General features: G+C 59.0%; 3 protein-coding genes across 8 annotated transcripts; all 3 read right to left on the bottom strand.

Annotated features, from left to right (window-relative positions):
• Nucleotides 1–2773: 2773 nt before the first annotated feature.
• Nucleotides 2774–5434, bottom strand: LOC104329200 (sulfotransferase 1B1). Of its 3 annotated transcripts, none has more exons than XM_075421308.1 (8): nt 5039–5434; nt 4417–4565; nt 4064–4192; nt 3865–3962; nt 3561–3687; nt 3378–3472; nt 3118–3298; nt 2774–3045 (listed from the first exon to the last, which is right to left on the bottom strand). In XM_075421308.1, the coding sequence occupies exons 2-8, from the start codon at nt 4562–4564 to the stop codon at nt 2933–2935; spliced, it is 891 nt and encodes a 296-aa protein (XP_075277423.1). In that variant the 5' UTR covers nt 4565; nt 5039–5434; the 3' UTR covers nt 2774–2932. The 3 variants fall into 3 exon arrangements, with proteins under 3 accessions (XP_075277423.1, XP_075277424.1, XP_075277426.1); XM_075421309.1 differs by having other exon boundaries at nt 4417–4568; XM_075421311.1 differs by lacking the exon at nt 4064–4192.
• Nucleotides 5435–5511: 77 nt separating this feature from the next.
• On the bottom strand, nt 5512–8258 carry LOC104329208 (sulfotransferase 1B1). 4 transcript variants are annotated; one of them, XM_075421307.1, is made up of 8 exons: nt 8237–8258; nt 7004–7152; nt 6702–6830; nt 6485–6582; nt 6253–6379; nt 6070–6164; nt 5814–5994; nt 5512–5740 (listed from the first exon to the last, which is right to left on the bottom strand). In XM_075421307.1, exons 2-8 carry the CDS (start codon nt 7149–7151, stop codon nt 5628–5630), a joined length of 891 nt encoding a protein of 296 aa, XP_075277422.1. In that variant the 5' UTR covers nt 7152; nt 8237–8258; the 3' UTR covers nt 5512–5627. The 4 variants fall into 4 exon arrangements, with proteins under 4 accessions (XP_075277422.1, XP_075277418.1, XP_075277421.1 ...); XM_075421303.1 differs by lacking the exon at nt 8237–8258 and adding an exon at nt 7935–8119; XM_075421306.1 differs by lacking the exon at nt 8237–8258 and adding an exon at nt 7637–7769.
• Nucleotides 8259–8595: 337 nt separating this feature from the next.
• LOC142361503 (sulfotransferase 1B1-like) lies at nt 8596–9382 on the bottom strand (the record flags this gene model as incomplete). Its single annotated transcript, XM_075422100.1, has 2 exons — nt 8596–9193; nt 9281–9382. Coding segments are annotated over 2 exons (627 nt in total), but the record flags the coding sequence as incomplete, so codon positions are not given.
• Between the last annotated feature and the right edge of the window lie 7804 nt (nt 9383–17186).

Genomic DNA, 17186 nt, shown 5'->3' on the forward strand with positions numbered 1-17186 from the left:
CAAGCAGCGGGAGGAGAGGCACTGCGTTCATATCAAGGGATTCAAAGTCCTGGTTTTACAAGGCTGTTTACAAGGGAGCTGCACTCACCCTGCCCTGATTTGCTAGATGGTGCTTCTAAGCACAAAGTTACTTTTGCGATCTCTCCTCTGGCCTCGTAACCAAATACTTGTTTCTTTCCTGGGGTCCTAGCAGTTTGGGTCTACACAAATCTTCTGGGGCACTGCATTTCAGCCTCCCCTAGCTGGTTACGTTGCACCTCTTCGGCTGCTAACAAGCACCTTTTCTACAGCAGTGAGGGCAGGTGCTGTCAGGGTTGCCTTTGAGCCCAGGGACAAAAGACACAATACAAAAAACCCCGGTTCTCATCAAGAGTACTGAACAAAAGCACTTCTTGAACCATGTTTTATGCCCCTATACACTTTACAGAAGCTGCTATCTGAATTATGAAGAAGAAAGAAGTGTCATTAAAGAGTAATCTAACAGATCAGAGATGCTTTGGGGAAACAAGAAATACATCTGTGTACTACCACAAAAACGCAGACATCTAAGGAGCAAAGCAGGGGCAACTGGAAGGCCTGGCTTTATGCCCAAGAAGCAGCAAACAGGCTTGCAAGAGATTTAGGGAGAGAAGAAAATACCTGGAACAAATTACAGAGGAACAAGTTGTTGACATGAGCGGAGGAGCAGTCCTTGCCAAGAGCAGCGGGGCCAAAATGCGCACTGGTGGGGCTGAGTTGCAACAGTGGGAGTAAGAATGAAAGGAAATTCCTATAGCAAGACATCACGATGTCGAGGGGCTGCAAGATAAGCCGGCAGAGGAAATCCAGTGCCTGAATAGACTAAGATGCCTTCAGCCTAAAAATACACCGCTGGGGCAGGCTGTGTTATGAGAAAAGCCTGCAGAGCCCGAAAGGATGGGGAAGATCGATGCAGATGAATTGCTGATAGTATCTCAGTGCGTGAAGTAAGGGACCTCAAAAAAAAAACCAACCAAAAAAGGAAGCTGGGGGGGGGGAAGTAAATCCCCAGGAGAGGTACAATGTGCTATGGGATGTGGTGGATGTCACGAGAGTCAGGGCTTCACAGGCGTATTCATAGAAGATAAAACTACACAGTGACCAGACACAGGGAACCACATCTGTCTCAGGAGCTGCTTTGCTACACGACATCTTCTCTGTACGACAGCAGCGGCTGAAGCCACCGCTCACCAGTTAAGATACCTCTGCTCTTGTCTGTAATTACCTGAATTATTTTTGCCATCTCCTCTTCCGGCATCTCTGGCTCAGTTTTATTTGCACTGAGACTGCAAGGTAAGAGGGGACAGCGAGGGTCAGAACCTGCTGGATCGTTCTGCAACAGATCACTATGCCCCAGCAATGCACAGACTGCTTCATACAATACACGGAAGTTCCCAGCACCTGAGAGAGAACCAGGAACGCTTTTCAATTATTGTATTACGACTTAAAATAACATTTCTTCCAAAGAGGGATCGCAGTTCTGTATCTTCTCTTTTTCTCCTTGCTTTCTGCCCACCCACCCGGGTAGGTAAGACCCATCTCTGCTGTGACACCCACCACCCACACTTTTGTTGGGTTTGTGGTACCTAACGGCCAAACTCCAAGCATTTTGCTGAATGAGGGGACTGAACTCAGTTTTGCTGCCTGTATTCCTGGACAGGCCCCACCTGACTGTCAGGCTCATCCCTGGAGCACAGCAGTGCTTCTTCGCATCCAATAGTCCCTGTTTCAGTGCTGGCTTGTGCTTGGCTGCATCCCTGTCACTTTGCCTGTTCCCCAGGTCCCCGGTCATTTTATTTAACCTCTTGGCCTATTTCACCCACTCCTGAGAAAGAATTCACGTCTTCAGAGATGCTCCGTGCCTACTAGCAACCAGTATTTCCTCCAGGTTGTAGGCAAGCTTGTCTTGCACATGTACCAAACAGGAGAGACGCTGATGAACACGGGCAGGAGAGGACAGCATCCGAGGAACCGGGACCACACAAGTGTCCGACTTGCAATTTCCTTTTCTTAAATGACTGTGACATAAAAAGAGCTATTTTAAAAGCATCAGCTTTCAGCAATGCTGTTCCAGCCCCCTGGCTGCATCGTGTGCCGCAGCGCTGCTGCGTGCCCTGTAGCTGGGGTGGGAAGGGGAGCAGCCGAGGGGACCCTCTCCTCCGAGCCCCTGGGGACTCGCAGTACCCGGTGGGTGACACGGTTGCAGGGAGACTGGCACAGCGTAGCAGCTTCCAGGTCCCTGGGAGCAGAACAGCACAAAAGCGACCAGCAAAATCCTCCTTTTGCCTCCAGCTTTGTTGCTCCTGGGTGGAAGGATTGGTCCCAAGCTCCCCAGGCTGCGTACATCTCCAGGCCACCCTGGGGCTGGTTTTGTCCCCATCCCGCTCACCTCATCTCTTCCACATGGCCCCAGCAGCAAGTTGGGGGCACGACCATCACTGTGCCCTGTGCTGTCCTGTCCGCCCTCAAAGTGTGACACCAGCAGGGGGGTTTCTGAGGTAGGAGATAGAGTGAGACCCTACGTGAGCCCTGGCCATGGCAAAGCTGCGCATGTGGGAGCTGCTAACAACTTTTATTCGTCGCATGCTGGAAATGCCTCGGTACCACATACTGGCTTTTTTATTCCTCCAAAAAACGCCTCAGAGGTGCATTCTATGCATGTCCAGGGTGGCCAACAGGGGACAGGGGTGATGCGAGGAGGGATGAGGCTCCACAGTGCTTTGTAGCAATGCAGCAGCTTTCACACAGGGGCAAATGTGGGGGGAAGACACAGAAATAAAACCCTTTATTTTTGCTGAAGTCCCCCTGGGGCGGAGAGCCTAGTGAGACAAAGGCAAGCTGGGGTGGTGCTGGAGCTCCTGCCGGGGAGCAGCATTGATGGGGGTGGGTTGGGGGTGCACGCAATGGCGCTTTCTTAAATCTGGGTGCGGAAGCGCAGGTCGGTGCCTGCCATCTTCTGCGTGTAGTCCTGGTCGAAGCGCTCGCTCTGGGCCACGGTGAAGTGGTTCTTCCAGTCTCCGGTGACACCTGGGGCCGGGCAAGATGGGGATCAGCAGGGGCTGGGGAGGACGATGCACCCAGAGCACCCCGGCCGCTCACCTTTGCGCATGAAGGGGGAGACACCGTGGTCCATGAAGTGGGAGGGCAGCGTGCTGTAGTTGGTGGTGGGGTTGTCCCGCATGGCCTCGAAGGAGGTGTGCCGGGTGATGGCATCCAGCGCCGCCTCTGGCAGTTCCTGCCCCAGGAACCGGGCCACCTTGGCGATCTCCTGGCGGGGGTCCTGCAGGACAGAGAGGCCAATGCTCAGCCCCCCGCCATCCCCCCCACATTCCACACCACCATCCACCCTGGTCCCTCACCTCCTTCAAGTCCTCGTAGAAGAGGTAGAGGATGGGGTGGTCCTTCCTCTGCTCCCAGTAGTCCTTGACGTGGTCGTACCAGGAGCCATACGCCACTGTGGGGGGAGAGCGGCTAGGGGGTGTCAGTGGGGGGGGCTGGTGGAGAGATATGGGGTGACTCCCCCCAGGGGTGCCCTGTCCCACCTCTGCCGGCCATGAACTCCTCCAGGTACTGGGCCCATGTCCCAGGGTGCTGCTGGAACTTGTTCATCAGGTCAAAGTGGTAGAAGGAGACGGCCACATCCTTGGCGTTGCGCCCCATATAGATCATCTGCAGAGGAGCCACAGGGTATAAGGAGCACCCCCAGGACCCCCAACAGGGGGGATGCTCCAGCCCCCAGTTCTGACCCCACTTAGGATGCTGGAGGGAGTAGCTGGGGGACTTGCCTCAGAGGAATTGGGGGGGGCTGCGATGCCCCCCGAGGCAGAGACCAGGGTTGGGTGTTACCTTGCAGCGGTTTTCCCAGAAGGATTTGGGCAGAATATGTGCAGGCAAGTGGGTCTTCACCACGCGGGGAGAGGGCATGGTGGCCAGCACGTCCGTCCCTGGGGGATCCCAAAGCATGTTCCCAGAGGGCCCTTGGCAGAGTCCCCCCAGGCTCAGCCCCTGACAGAGCACCTGCGGCCGAGCCCCCACACCCTGCTACCTGCCGGCCACTCCCCGAGGGCAGAGAACTCCAGCATGGGCACCCTCATGCTGATGATGTCCCGCTTGCACTTCTCAGGGTCACCGCCTTGCAGGATCATGTCCACGATCTCGCTGACCCAGGTGGTGCCTGGGGAAAGCAACCCACCAGGGGGGTGCCCAGGGTGACACTGGGGGTCTCAGCACCAACAACCCCCAGACCCCGACTGGGTTTCGTGGGGGTGAAGGGAAATCCCGCACGGCTCTGTCCCGACGGCCCTGAATGTGCCACGTCCCCCCAGGCAGCGGGTCCCGACCATGCAACATGCTCACCCACCCGGGACCACCACATCTGGTGGGCTTGGGGACGCTCACCAGATTTGGGGAAGGTGACCACCACGATGTCCTCGGGGCGGCTCTGGAAGGCGTCGATGCGCTCCCAGTTGGGGGTGAAGGCGCTGACCATGGGGATGCCGTGCACGGTCCCCCAGGGCTGCCGCAGGTAGGTGTCCAGACTGGCCATCCTGCTGGGGACAGGGACGCGCGGGGGGCTGGCTGACGAAGGGGTCCCTTGCCCTCCCAGGGTGGCCATCGGCCAGGGCAGTGCAGGCACCTGGCACCGTGCCTGCCCAGGCAGCGGCAGTGACACCGCCGGCTCAGGGACCAGAGGTCACCGCAGCCCTGCCGCTGTGCCCGCCATTGGGGATGGGGGTCCCATCTGCGTGGGCCAGAGCCCACCTCGTGCCCCAGCGAGGGCTGGGGGTGCTCATGGGGTGCCGGCATCACCCAGGCCAGGCACCTCTCTGCCTGCCTCGGCACCCCAGGGGAGCCAGGTCCCTGGGGTTATCGCAGCACCCCCAGCCCAGGGGGAGGGTTAGGGGTGCTGGCTGCACCCCGAAGTACCCCAAACCCACCACCCTGGACCCCACAGCACACGGCCCCGAGCAGCTGAGCATGGGCAGGGCACCCACGGGGCGTCCCAGGGCACCTGGCTCACCTAACGCCGTGCTGCTCTGCGCCGGGCGGGTGACACCGGGCGGGTGAGGCGGGGCCCCGCAGCAGTTTGTACGTGGAGGAGCAGGGAGGAGGCAGGGCGGGCCAGGGCAGCAATGTTCGCCAGCGCTGTGGCTGCCGGGAGGGAGGAGCGAGCGCGGCGAGAAGCCGGCGCCGGACATCTCCGGCCCCATGGGCCTCGCTCCCCACTCACAGGTCCCAGCCTGTGTCCCCCCGCATGGGGACAGGAGGCCACATCTCGCCGCCTGCGCCCAGCCTGTGCCTTCCCCTGACACAGTTTTGCCAATATCCTCTGCGACCCTACGAGCTGCCGGCAGCAATCCCCCCGCCACGGCGGCTGCGGGGACACGGGGTGGCACCGGCTTGTCCCCAGCCGGAGGAGAGACCAGCGGTGGTGGGGGGACGGCCGGGTCAGGGTCAGCGCAGTCGCAGGGCAGTGAGCATCCCGTGGGGGGGTCAAGGTGGACGCTTTATTTCTCTCCAGCAGTCACAGGAGAGGGGGAAGGAGCCCCCCGCACGGCGGTGGTGCCATTGGCATGGGTGGGATTTGGGGGGCATCCAGCAGTGCCTCCTCAGATCTGGGTGCGGAAGCGCAGGTCGGTGCCTGCCATCTTCTGTGCGTAGTCCTGGTCGAAGCGCTCGCTCTGGGCCACGGTGAAGTGGTTCTTCCAGTCTCCGGTGACACCTGGGGCCGGGCGAGATGGGGATCAGCAGGGGCTGGGGAGGACGATGCACCCAGGGCACCCCGGGCCGCTCACCTTTGCGCATGAAGGGGGAGACGCCGTGGTCCATGAGGTGGGAGGGCAGCGTGCTGTAGTTGGTGGTGGGGTTGTCCCGCATGGCCTCGAAGGAGGTGTGCCGGGTGATGGCATCCAGCGCCGCCTCCGGCAGCTCCCGCCCCAGGAACCGGGCCACCTTGGCGATCTCCTGGCGGGGGTCCTGCAGGACAAAGGCCGATGCTCACCCCCTGCCATCCCCCCGCATTCCACACCACCATCCACCCCGGTCCCTCACCTGCTTCAAGTCCTCATAGAAGAGGTAGAGGATGGGGTGGTCCTTCCTCCGCTCCCAGTAGTCCTTGACGTGGTCGTACCAGGAGCCATACGCCACTGTGGGGGGAGAGCGGCTAGGGGGTGTCAGGGGGGGGGGGCTGGTGGAGGGATATGGGGTGACTCCCCCAGGGGTGCCCTGTCCCACCTCTGCCGGCCACGAACTCCTCCAGGTACTGGGCCCACGTCCCGGGGTGCGGGTGCAGCTTGTTCATCAGGTCAAAGTGGTAGAAAGAGACGGCCACATCCTTGGCGTTGCGCCCCATGTAGATCATCTGCAGAGGGCTTGGTGACATGTGGGGACTTGCAAGTTCCCGGTAGGGCAGGTCCCCGCCTTATCTCTGCCCAGTCCCTCCAGGTGTGTCCCCTCCAGCCATTACCTTGCAGCGGTTTTCCCAGAAGGATTTGGGCAGGATGTGAGCTGGGATGTGGGTCTTGATGATGCGAGGGGACACCATGGCCTCCAGCTGCTCCGTGCCTACAAAGGAGGTTTCCCCCGGGGCGCGGTCCCACTGCTGGCAGTGTGCCCCCGCCAAAAACCAAGCCTGGCCCCCATCCGGCACCCGCTGCCCCCGCCGACCCCTGCCACGCCGCTACCTGCCGGCATCTTCCCAGGGGCTGCGAACTCCAGCATGGGTACCCGGTTGATGATGGCATCCTGCTTGCATTTTTCGGGGTCGCCACCTTTCAGGATCATGTCCACGATCTCGCTGACCCAGGTGGTGCCTGGCGAGGAGAGGTCGGGCGTCCGGCTGGCGCCATTCCCACGGGACCCCCATCCCGGGCACCGGGAGGGCACCGCCTGCCAGCTTTGCCTTTCGGCATCCTCCCAAGTCCCTGGGGTGGCTGGTGCCCCCCTGCACGAGCACGGCCCCTCTCCGGTGCCTGCGGACGCTCACCGGATTTGGGGAAGGTGACCACCACGATGTCCTCGGGGCGGCTCTGGAAGGCGTCGATGCGCTCCCAGTTGCGGGCGAAGGCGCTGACCATGGGGACGCCGTGCACCGTGCCCCAGGGCTGCCGCAGGTAGGTGTCCGGCTCAGCCATCCTGCCGGGGACAGGGACGCGCGGGGGGCCGGCTGGCGGCGGGAAGCATCACGGGGCCACCTCATCCCCGGGGGTCCCCGAAATCCCTGCCGAGCCCAGCCGTCCCCTGCTGGCGGGCATCCCGGGAGGTGGCACCCGCCTCCCGCCAGGGTTTGGGGGGCTGGAGGGGCCCAGCCGGCCCCGGGGGGCCCGGGTCAGCGCAGGCCACGGGCAGCGCCCGCACCGAGCTGGCAGCGCTGTGCTGGGGGTCTCAGGCTGCTTTCTGTCCCTTCCCCCCCCCCCCCCCCCCCGGCTCTCTGCTGGGGGCGGCAGGCGAAGCCCTGCCTGGGGGGTCGCAGGGGACGGGAAGGGGGCGCGGGGCTCGCGGGACTCCCCCCGGGAAACCCCCCTGCCCGCCCCCCGCCGGCCCCTCCGCTTGCCGGGCCGAGCCCCCCGTTAGGATCGGGCCGAGCCCCCGGGCCGCGGCCGGGCCCCCCGTTACCTGCCTCTGCGCCGGGGTCGGGGGGGGGGGGGTGCGTGGAAGATGGCGGCGCGGGGAGGCGCGCGCGGCCGCGTCACGTCACGGGGCCCAGGGCCCGCAGCCGCGGGTGGGGGGGAGCCCCCCGGGGACGGTCCCCGGGCGCCTGTGATGAGCTGTGCTGTGCTCAGCGCCCGCCGCAAACCCACGGCGGGGGGGAAGGGGGGGGGGGGGGGGGGGGATGCGTGAAATCCCGGCTTCCCTCCGCGCCCGCAGAGGGGCATCGCGGGGAGCCACCGCACACAGCCCGGGGGCGCGGACCTCACCCTGTCCCGACCCGGGGGTCACCCCCGCGGGCGTCCCCAGCTCCGGCGCAGGGCTCGCTGGTGGGGTCTGGGGGTCGGGGCTCGGCCACCCGCCCCGCGCGCCCCCGCTCTCCGGGCGCTCAGGCGCAGGGCCAAGCTCTGCCGGGCGGCGAGCCACGGGCGTCACGGGCCGGCCGGCGACGCGCTGCTGGAAAGAGGGTTTAAAGGCGCCGTGGGGGCGAAGCGCGGCCCCTCACCCCCTGCCCACGGGGCAACGCCAGCCAGGAGGGCGCACGGCCTCGAGAAACGCGGCCCTGACTCACCAGCGGCGCTGCCGAGCGCGGCAATATGGCGGCAGGGAGGGCCTTCCCCTCGGCCTTTGCACCCCAGGCCGCGGGCGACGAGCTGCGGCCGGGCCGGGAAACGTGCCGCAGCCCCGAGGCCTGAGCGCGTCCGCGCACGCAGGAGCCGCGGGGGCAGCGGGTTCTGCAGCGCTTGGGGGTTTTCCCGCTCTTCGCCCATCTTTGCTCCCTCCGGGTGCCGTGGCAGGATGGGGCCGGGGCAGCCCAGGGTTTCAGGGGCCGGCGGTGGCTTCTGGGAGGACACCTGCCCTCGGCGATGCCCAGCCACCACCGGCTAAAAACCCCCTGCCCGTGCTCACCGAGCACGGGACGTCCCTGGCCTGGGGTTCGGGGGGCTCGCCCCCACACACACCTTTCCCCACGGGCAATGGCTCGCCCTCCGGTTATCCCGGTTTATTGAGGGGGGGAACAAACCGACACCAGGATGCTCCGTCCGGACCCACCCTCCTTGCCGGGGGAGCGGGGAGAAGCGGAGCCCCCCCCGGAAGGGGGATGAGCCCCACATGGCTCCATCTGGAAGCGGAGGTCGGAGCCTGCCCTGTGCTCCCGGTAGCGCTGGTCGAAGCGCTCGTTCGGGGCCACGGCGAAGTGGTTCTTCCAGTCCCCGGAGCTCCCCCGGGCGAGAAAGCGAGCGGGACGAAGCCTGACACCCTTGGGATATTTGCAGCCGCGGATGGGGGTGCAATAGAGCACGGGGACACCCCCTCCTGAGCCCTCCACCGCTGGCCAAACCCCACCTTTGCGGAGGAAGGGGGAGGGGCTGTGGCCCGTCAGGGCGGTGGGCATGGTCACATAGTCGGCGGCAGGGTTCTTCCTCATCTCCTGGAAGGAGGTGTGGTGGAGGATCCTCGCCACTGTCCCCTCCGACACCTCCTTGCCCAGGAACCGCAGGATCTTCTGCACCTCCCGCTGCAAGTCCTGTGGGATGGCTGACACAGGGAGGCTGCCAAAAAGGCTGGGGGAGGGGGTGCAACCGGGGCGTCCTCCCCTCCATCCCACCCTCACCTTCTTCATGTCCTCGTAGAAAAGGCAGAGTAGCTGCTTCTCCTGCTTCTTCTCCCACCAGCCCTGCACGTGCTCATACCAGGACCCGCAGGCCACTGTGGGACGCGGTCAAGGGGTGAGCCGAAAAGCGGGCCTCCGCTCCCGCCTCTGCCAGCCACGAAGGTCTCCAGGAACTCGCCCAGCCTTCTGGTAGAAGCGGTAGCAGGAGACGAGGACATCCTTGGGGCTGCGGCCACGCAGATGACCTGGGGACAGCCGAGGGTGCAGCTGGGGGGTGCAGAGCGGTGCCGCCTCCCCGCCACCCGGCCGGAGGGAGAGGCGGGGGGCACCCGCGGCACCGCCGTGCAGTCCTTCTCCCGGAAGGGGGTTGGGGGGAGCTGGACCACGAGCTGGGGACGGGGTTTTCTGCAGCAGCTCAACGCCTGCGGGACAGGGGGCTTCGCGCTGTGAGCCCCTGCACCGCCACCCCCACCCGGGCACCCGGGCTGGGGGCGTCTTGGGGGCCTTCACCTCCGGGAAGGGCACCCGGCTGAAGGCGGCATCCCGTCGGCACCTCCCCGCACCGCCGCCGCGCTCGGTCACGTCCAGGATCTCGGTGGGAGGGCTGGCGTCCCCCCCGCGCCCCTCCCCGGGGACACTCACCCGGTTTGGGGCAGGCGGCGACCAGCGGGTGGCCCGGCCGGGCCGCCACCAGCCCTCGGCGGGGCGCTCGCAGAGGGGGACGCCGCGGGGGCTGCCCGGGTCCCCTCGACCGCGCCGTCCCCCGCCATGGGGCGGGAGGGGCCCGGCGGGTCGCGCCCGGAGCCACCGCGGCGTCACCGGCGCCGGTACCGGGGGTCGCGGTGACGCCTCGCGGCCGCCAGTGGGCGCCACCGTGCGGGGCAGATGCGCGGCGGCCGCGAGGCTTCAACCCCCACCGTGGCCGCCAGGGGGCGCCGCCACCGCGGGACCGGCCGGGGAAAGGCGGCGGGGGAGCGGGGTCCCGGCGCACGGGCCTCTCGGGGACCGTGCTGGGGCTGCTTCGCCTCCACGGCTGCTCCCGGTGCCGCCGCCGCGTGTCTGTCCGGGGTCGGGCGTGTTTCGGGCCGGGGCCGGGGCGAGGGTGCCGGTGTGCCGGGCGCTGGCTGCAGCCGGCGGGCTGGAACCGGAGGCGACGCCGTCTCCCGGCCGCCCCGTGCGGCCTCGTGGTCCCGGGGCGGGGCCGGGCGAGGGAAACGGGGGAAACCGGGGAAAAACCGGGGAAAAACGGGGCAGAGCGCAGCCGTTCCCTCCCCTGTCCCGCTGCTCGCTGCCTGCCCCGCTGCGCCCGGTTCCCGCGCCGCTGCTCCGCGGGGCAGGCGCGCCGGGGCCGCCGCGGGCCGGGGGCTGGTTCCCCTCAGGAGGGAGGCACGGGGGGACGCGGCGGGGGCACCCAGCACCGCTGAGGTGAAGAGGCGCGATGCTTTCGTCTACCCGAGCGCTCGAGACGGAAACGGGAGCCGACCCGCTTTCCCGCTCGTCCCTCCAAGGATCGGCGGGTGGCCCGCGGCGTTGTCGCGCTCCCAGGCCACGGGCTCGGTCGTGCCAGCAGCAATCCGGGCCGCGCAGCCAGCGCCAGACCCAGGCACGCGTCACGCGTGGGCCAACAGAGAGGGGAGGTCACCGGGTGCCTAACGTGCTTTTTGTGCAAGAGACAACCAATTTCCATCTCTTTCTTCCTCCAGAACAGCTTCTGCCTCGCCCTCGCCATCTAACACAGTCCCTTCCGCCCCGCTACCTGCCTCTCTCCACATTTTCTCTCTCCCAGTATTCCCTTTTTCTCTGCGAGAGTCCCCTGGGCGATGACACAGACTCAGATCCCTGCCTTCTGGGTGCCTCAGCTTCACACCAGTGATTTCTTCCCCTTAGTAGCACATGCCATTTAATAACTGCATGTAGTTTTAAAAGCAGTTTATAGTTCTAGGCAGGAACTAAATGTCCTTCCTTCTCCTCACAGAATTTATATCAACACGCAACTTGTGTTTTGCCCTGCATTTCCACAATGCCCAAACAATGCATTGACAGCAAATCATTGCTGAAATCAGAGGGGTCTGGGGCAGGTTCAGACGCGTCAGGGCGCGCTTCTCCCCCCAGGGCAGTCCCCACCAGAGAGCTGGGATGGCCCCGGGTCCCACCAGCACAGCCCTGACGCTCGCCAGGGCCGAGAGGCTCAGAGCCACCCCTGGCCCAACGCTGCTCATTTGCCCTGTGGCTTCCAGCAGCAAAACTACAACAGTGCAGAGCAACGGTGGGCTTAGAAGAATGAATAACTACATGGAAAATGTAAAGGGCAGCTTCTTGTGCCCAGTGCTACTAACAAGAGCTTCTTTCCCACTTGCAAGAACAATCTTTCCCCTGGCAAAGCCAACCAGTGCAATTGGCAAATACAAATATTGCAGTTTGCATTTCAAAAAAAAACCCCAAAGATTGTTGCCTAAAGCCATTCAAAACCTGCGAACAGACTAAATTAGGTGTCATGCTTAGAAAAATTCCTTTCTTGTAGTAGCTGGGTTTATCTGAGTAGTGTTAACCTATAGAAGCCCTCACCCTTTTCACAACACTCACCTTTTTGTTGCTAATTCCCTAAGTAGGTTTGATATAGAAAGATGATTCCCACTATGTCTAGATCAAGAATTATTTGTATTTGATTCTAGCAGGGAAGAAACGTTTTTCTTGAAAGTAGAGGCATGTGGTCTCAGGCCATGTTCAGTAACTGCTACTGTATCAAATTCCGCATCCATTTGTGCCTGCTGTAGGATAACCGCTGCCCTCTCCAGCAAAATCGGGGACCTATAGGGCAAGTCAGTTCAGCTATACGTAATTTCAAGGTAGTTGATGTTGTGGTCACTTCACTGGTTTTATTCTTTCAAATGCTATAAGCCAGCCTTACACGGAATCTATTTATGCTAAATAAGGTACGAAGAGGTCTAGTTCTGTCTTCTGAGGGCCAAGCTTATGCAGTCATATTTTCCTTCTGTTATGACTGAACCAGGAGTTTTCCTTCTGTCTGAAACAGAAAACAATAGGCTGAAGCAAAATTAAACAGAAAGAGAGGAATGAATCACTCGCCTATTTAGAACAGGATGAGGATTTAAAAAAAAAAAACAAAAAAACAAACAAAAACCAAACAAATAAACCACCGATAAACAAAGACTAAAAAAAACCCCAAAGCCCAGAAGGATATTTTGGTAGCAGCCTTGGCAGTGCAGCTGCTAGCATAAATGTTGTCTAAAAAAAGCGCATTTTATGAACGAATGTGTGACCGTTAACCCACGAAGACTTGTGCACTGGGGAGCTGTCCTGGTGTTGGCTGGATAGACTTAGTTTTCTTCCTGGTAGCTTCTGTGTTTTGGATTTAGGATGAGAAGAACGTTGATAACACTGGCGGTTTTAGTTGTTGCTAAGGAATCAAGGACTTTTTGCAGTTTCCCGTGTTCAGCTGATGAGCAGGTGGGAAGGAGCACAGCCAGGCAGCTGGACCAAGCTGGCCAAAGGAAATATTCCCTACCATGGACATCATGCTCAGTTTATGCATGGGGGTTGGCCAGGTGGGCAGGAATTCTCTTTCTTCCATGAGTTTGATCTTTTCCGTGAGTTTGAATGTTTTCAGGAGTTCTGCGAGCTCTGGGAAACCTGCAGGTTCCGTGACTGCTGCTCAGGGACTGGCTACGCAACCTGTCAGGCAGTGGGAAAAATGGTATTGTCATCGCTCGTTTTGCATGTTCTTTAGTGGTAGTACTACTACTAGTAGTACTAGTATTATTGTTTCTTTCTCTGTTGTCTTATTAGACTGTCTCTTTCGCAACCCATGAGGTTTTTGTCCGTTCTCCTCCCATCCCACTGGGGCAGGAGTGAGTGGGTGGCTGCTTGGCCCCAGTTGCTGGCTGCCGGATTAAACCACGACCAGAGCGATTACCTCTGGCAGCGCCGATTTGAGGTGGGTTTGGTAGCTCTGCTTTGCTTCAACTTCTGCAAAAAACCAGAGCCCTTCCTAAAGTCTGGCAGGGAGGTGATGACACTGGAGTGGCTGGAACTAGAGAAATCCAGACAGACCTGAACAAAATGCCTCCTCGGTGCTGCAGGGCTAGGTTTGGCAAGGGAGAGGAGATTCAGTTGCGTCTCGTGGCCCATCCTCTTGGCCAAGGAAAATAATTCCCGATGGTGCCTCTGTAGCCACTTGTTGCTGAGCAGAAGACTAACTCCAAGGAGAAGCTCTTGATACAAAGCAATGCAGTCTCACAATTTTCTGAACAACTCGGTCCGATCTATTTTTTATGGGAAAAGCTACTTCATGACAATGGAAATGCTCTTAGCTCATCAGGCTGTACCTTGAAGCAGCTTTTCTTGTGTTCTCATCTTTGAGTTTCTAGGGTTATCTTTGCTTTAGCGTTACTCTCACATTTACAGTGGAGATGTGTGCATCATCAGGTTGAAGAAGCCGCCTCCCAGAAAATCAGCACAAGAACCACCATTCGACTTGTCCACTCTTTCATTTTACGCCCTCCTATTTGGTCCATTGGCACAAATCATACCAAGTGCCTATCTATGCATGTTTGTCTACTGTTTTCTTGGAGAACCTTTCCCTCTGCTGGCAGCACTGGTGGTGAGGACCAGGACTACGATGCCAGATGGGGGTGTCCCATAAGCCTGTCGGTGGCTGAAGCGTCACCTGCTGCACACGTGAGCAGAACTTACGCCAGCTCTTCTCACAGTGATTATGCTGTTATGTATATTCATGGACTTATGTTCCCCCTGGTAATGGTAGATGATTTACAGGAGCACAGAGAAGAGGCTGCTCTCCGGCAGGTGATTTAAACACTGTGTGACCTTGCTTTTTGAAGGGTCATTTACCCTTTGAATTGCATTTACCCTTATGGCTTTCAAGTCAACTGTCTTACACACGAGTGGTAGAGCCCCCAAAGCCCCGTTTTGGCTTCCCACCTCCCCCCACTTAATTTTTTCTATTTTGACTGCTCTCGTCTCCTATTCCTCCACGACACCAGCTCCTATCTATCACTCTCATGAAAAAATCACCAGCAGTAGAAAGTTTAACAGGACCTCTACCAGAGTTTTCCTACAAGTTACCTGCTCAGAGGTCCCACTGCCATTACAGCAGTCCTTGGCTTCCGAAGTCTGAGCTGTAAATATATTACTTACAGCTGGAACAGCATCAGCAAAAGCACTTCTGGCCAAGTCTTGGTAATATGGCTTTCATTCAGACTTTGGGAACAGCATGTGACAGATATTACAAGGACTTCCATCTCCCAAGATCTTTAATGAAGTGACTGCTGAAAAAGAAAAACTGCAAATGTCTCAAAATGCTCATGTGATTTCCCAGTGTTAAAATAGCTGGTGCTTTAAAGGGTGACTTTGAGACAGTTATTATAAATTTCCACTTACAACTAATGTTGCAAGGAGACCCAACTCTGCAAAACTGCATCAATACCATGAAACTTGTTTGCTGAGCGCCCTTCCACCTCGCCAACACACCGTGTCCCCAGGCGTGGAAAGAGGGCCCAGTTTGTCACCACTGCATATGGCAGAGCACATCGTGTCCTCCTAAGTAAATGTCATAGCCAAGCCGCTCCTACTCCTGAGAAGCCAGAGCAGCGTGGCGGTGCTGCATGCGTTCTGCCGATGGCTTCTCATGCGCCGTGTCCCAAGAAGCTTAATTTAACTAAGGAAAAGGCTTGCAGTCATTGCAAATGATCTCTGTCTCCAAGTTCTTTGGGCAAACAGATAACCCGGTCAGGCAGGAGAAGTCAGATTGGATACATAAGATACAAGAAGGGACCTTCAAAGACAGAAGCACATCCCAGACAGAGTGAGGAAGGGCACCTAAAGCACCAAGACATCGGTACTGGAACAGACAGGGAAAGAAACACTGCTTAACCATGGCAGCTTTGCTCACTGCAAATTTTAGCTCTGCAACATAAATCACTCTGGGCTGTGTCCAATCCCTCCTGTGCAGCCAAGCGGTGAGGAGGGGGGCTGACATGATGGTGGGGCAGGATCAAGCTGCCCACCGCTGTATGAAGAGGCAGAGTGCAGGACTCGAGCTCACGATCTACACTTCCAGCCGATTCCAGCCGCCCCTGCCAGCCGGAGCCGTGCACAGCCTCTGCTCAGCTGTGGCAAGGACATCCTTACAGGATGACTTTTGGTCATCGTCTTTTCCAAGCACCCCTCTGGCCAGTGAACTGCGACAGTCCTGAAGAGTTTCTGGGGAGAAAGTGATTCTGCTGATCCAGAGCCAGAAGACAGAGCCCAATCAGCTGGCTGGCCTTTTTTCCCCCTAGGCAAGATATTGAGGGCTCTCTGTTTAACAAAACCACTTGGCATTTGGCCCACAAAACCACAAATGATACCTTCTCACCTGAAGGGAATAAAAGCATTTCACCTCCCCACGTGCCACAAGTCTCTTTTGTTAAAAGCCCCTTCAATTTTAGACAACGTGATTAATTCCTGTCAGCCCATGGAAGGCATCTCTGCCAGACCATCAAGCTCAGACCATGCCCAGAGCTACCATCCACTTCACTTACTGTTTCATCCACCAAGGATGCAACCCTGGTGGTTTCTCCAGGGAAAACTCACCTTGGGCTCAGACAAAGAGATTGTCACCTCCACGACAGTCAGAGCAACATCAAGTACCTTCTGAAGACATCAGTCTACCTAAAATAAGACCCAAAATTTGTGCCCTTCGTGCTGTCCTGCGTTGAATTAATCTTCAACAACACAACTAAGAGCTTAAGGGACCCATTTCTGGTTAAAGGTGCTTTTTTGACACCCTGATCTTCTTGTAAATGGCTTCTCTTTCAGGTAGTGCTTAGGAGCGGGAGACAGTGAAGCTTAAACAGCAACCCTCCAGCAGTGTCCCCCAGTTCTGCAGTTTAATAGACAGTTCAGGTACCCCAAGGGATGAGGGACTGCTCACCAACACCCTCCCACAAAAAGCTCTTCCTTCTCTACAGCTGCCAACCCCCATGGCTCGAGGACAGCCCAAGCCCCCTTGGCTGCTGAGCTGGAATAATTCTGCTATCAGGGGGATACCCAGAAAGCACTGACCAGATGAGACCACCTCCCCAAAAAGCTTTTTTCTTTTTTTTAATCAAGAAAGCTATTTGTTTAAACAAAAGCAATACAAATTTGGAAGAGCAGCTCCACACTTCTGGAACTAAGTTAACATTTATAATAGGGAAAACATAAAGTAACCAGAGAAACAAAACAGAAATGAAAAGGCTCATTCCCAGCTCATGGTCACTGCACCTTCCCAGGGACTCCTGCTCCTGGCCTCTGCTGCAGCTAACGCTATGCTGGGCCCGCCGTCTGCTCTGTCCATGCCTTGAGGTCCTTCAGGATCTCCTTGTTTCCCTGCCTGCAACTCCTCCAGCTGCTCCAAGCTCCTTTCAAGCTCTCCCTGCTGAAAGTGCATGGGAAATTCGCTGGGCTGGGGCCCCAGCCAGCTCTGTCTCCAGCAGTTTTAGGGCAAGCCATGTTCAGAAGTGAGGGATGCTTGGGACAGCCTGCCTGATCCCGGCATGGAGGTGAGATGGGGGAAGGTGGACCAACATAGCATATACTGTCCTGCCAGTCTGACTTTATGAAGGTTGCAGTTGTGCTGCCCCATTTCAGCTAATTAAATGGCACACTCTGTGTGCTCCTTGGAAAGCTTCAGTATTGCACTCGCTGGCTCCTATACCACCTCCTGCTCTGTTATTTTATTTTATTTGGCGGAAGCCAGGCAGTCATACTCTGAAGCTGAAGGTGCTCCCAACACTTTTCTTCCAGCAATTGGGTCCCTAGAGATCCAGCCCCTCTCCTGTAAGGCGCTGAATTTTATTTGACTCCAGGTTTTAATATACACTCCTACTTCACCCTGGCACAGGTC

This window comes from Opisthocomus hoazin, chromosome 5 (genome assembly GCF_030867145.1).
Source record: "Opisthocomus hoazin isolate bOpiHoa1 chromosome 5, bOpiHoa1.hap1, whole genome shotgun sequence".
Lineage (NCBI taxonomy): Eukaryota > Metazoa > Chordata > Aves > Opisthocomiformes > Opisthocomidae > Opisthocomus > Opisthocomus hoazin.

Excerpts from the sequence above, each read along its gene's own strand:
- LOC104329200 (XM_075421308.1), bottom strand. The coding sequence starts at position 4,564 with ATGGCCAGTCTGGACACCTACCTGCGGCAGCCCTGGGGGACCGTGCAC. Across the intron at positions 3,688-3,864 it reads TCTGGGAAAACCGCTGCAAG|ATGATCTATATGGGGCGCAA; the intron begins GTAACACCCAAC and ends GCTCCTCTGCAG. Across the intron at positions 3,046-3,117 it reads CTCCCCCTTCATGCGCAAAG|GTGTCACCGGAGACTGGAAG; the intron begins GTGAGCGGCCGG and ends GCCCGGCCCCAG.
- LOC104329208 (XM_075421307.1), bottom strand. The coding sequence starts at position 7,151 with ATGGCTGAGCCGGACACCTACCTGCGGCAGCCCTGGGGCACGGTGCAC. Across the intron at positions 6,165-6,252 it reads GGAGTTCGTGGCCGGCAGAG|TGGCGTATGGCTCCTGGTAC; the intron begins GTGGGACAGGGC and ends CTCCCCCCACAG. Across the intron at positions 5,741-5,813 it reads CTCCCCCTTCATGCGCAAAG|GTGTCACCGGAGACTGGAAG; the intron begins GTGAGCGGCCCG and ends GCCCGGCCCCAG.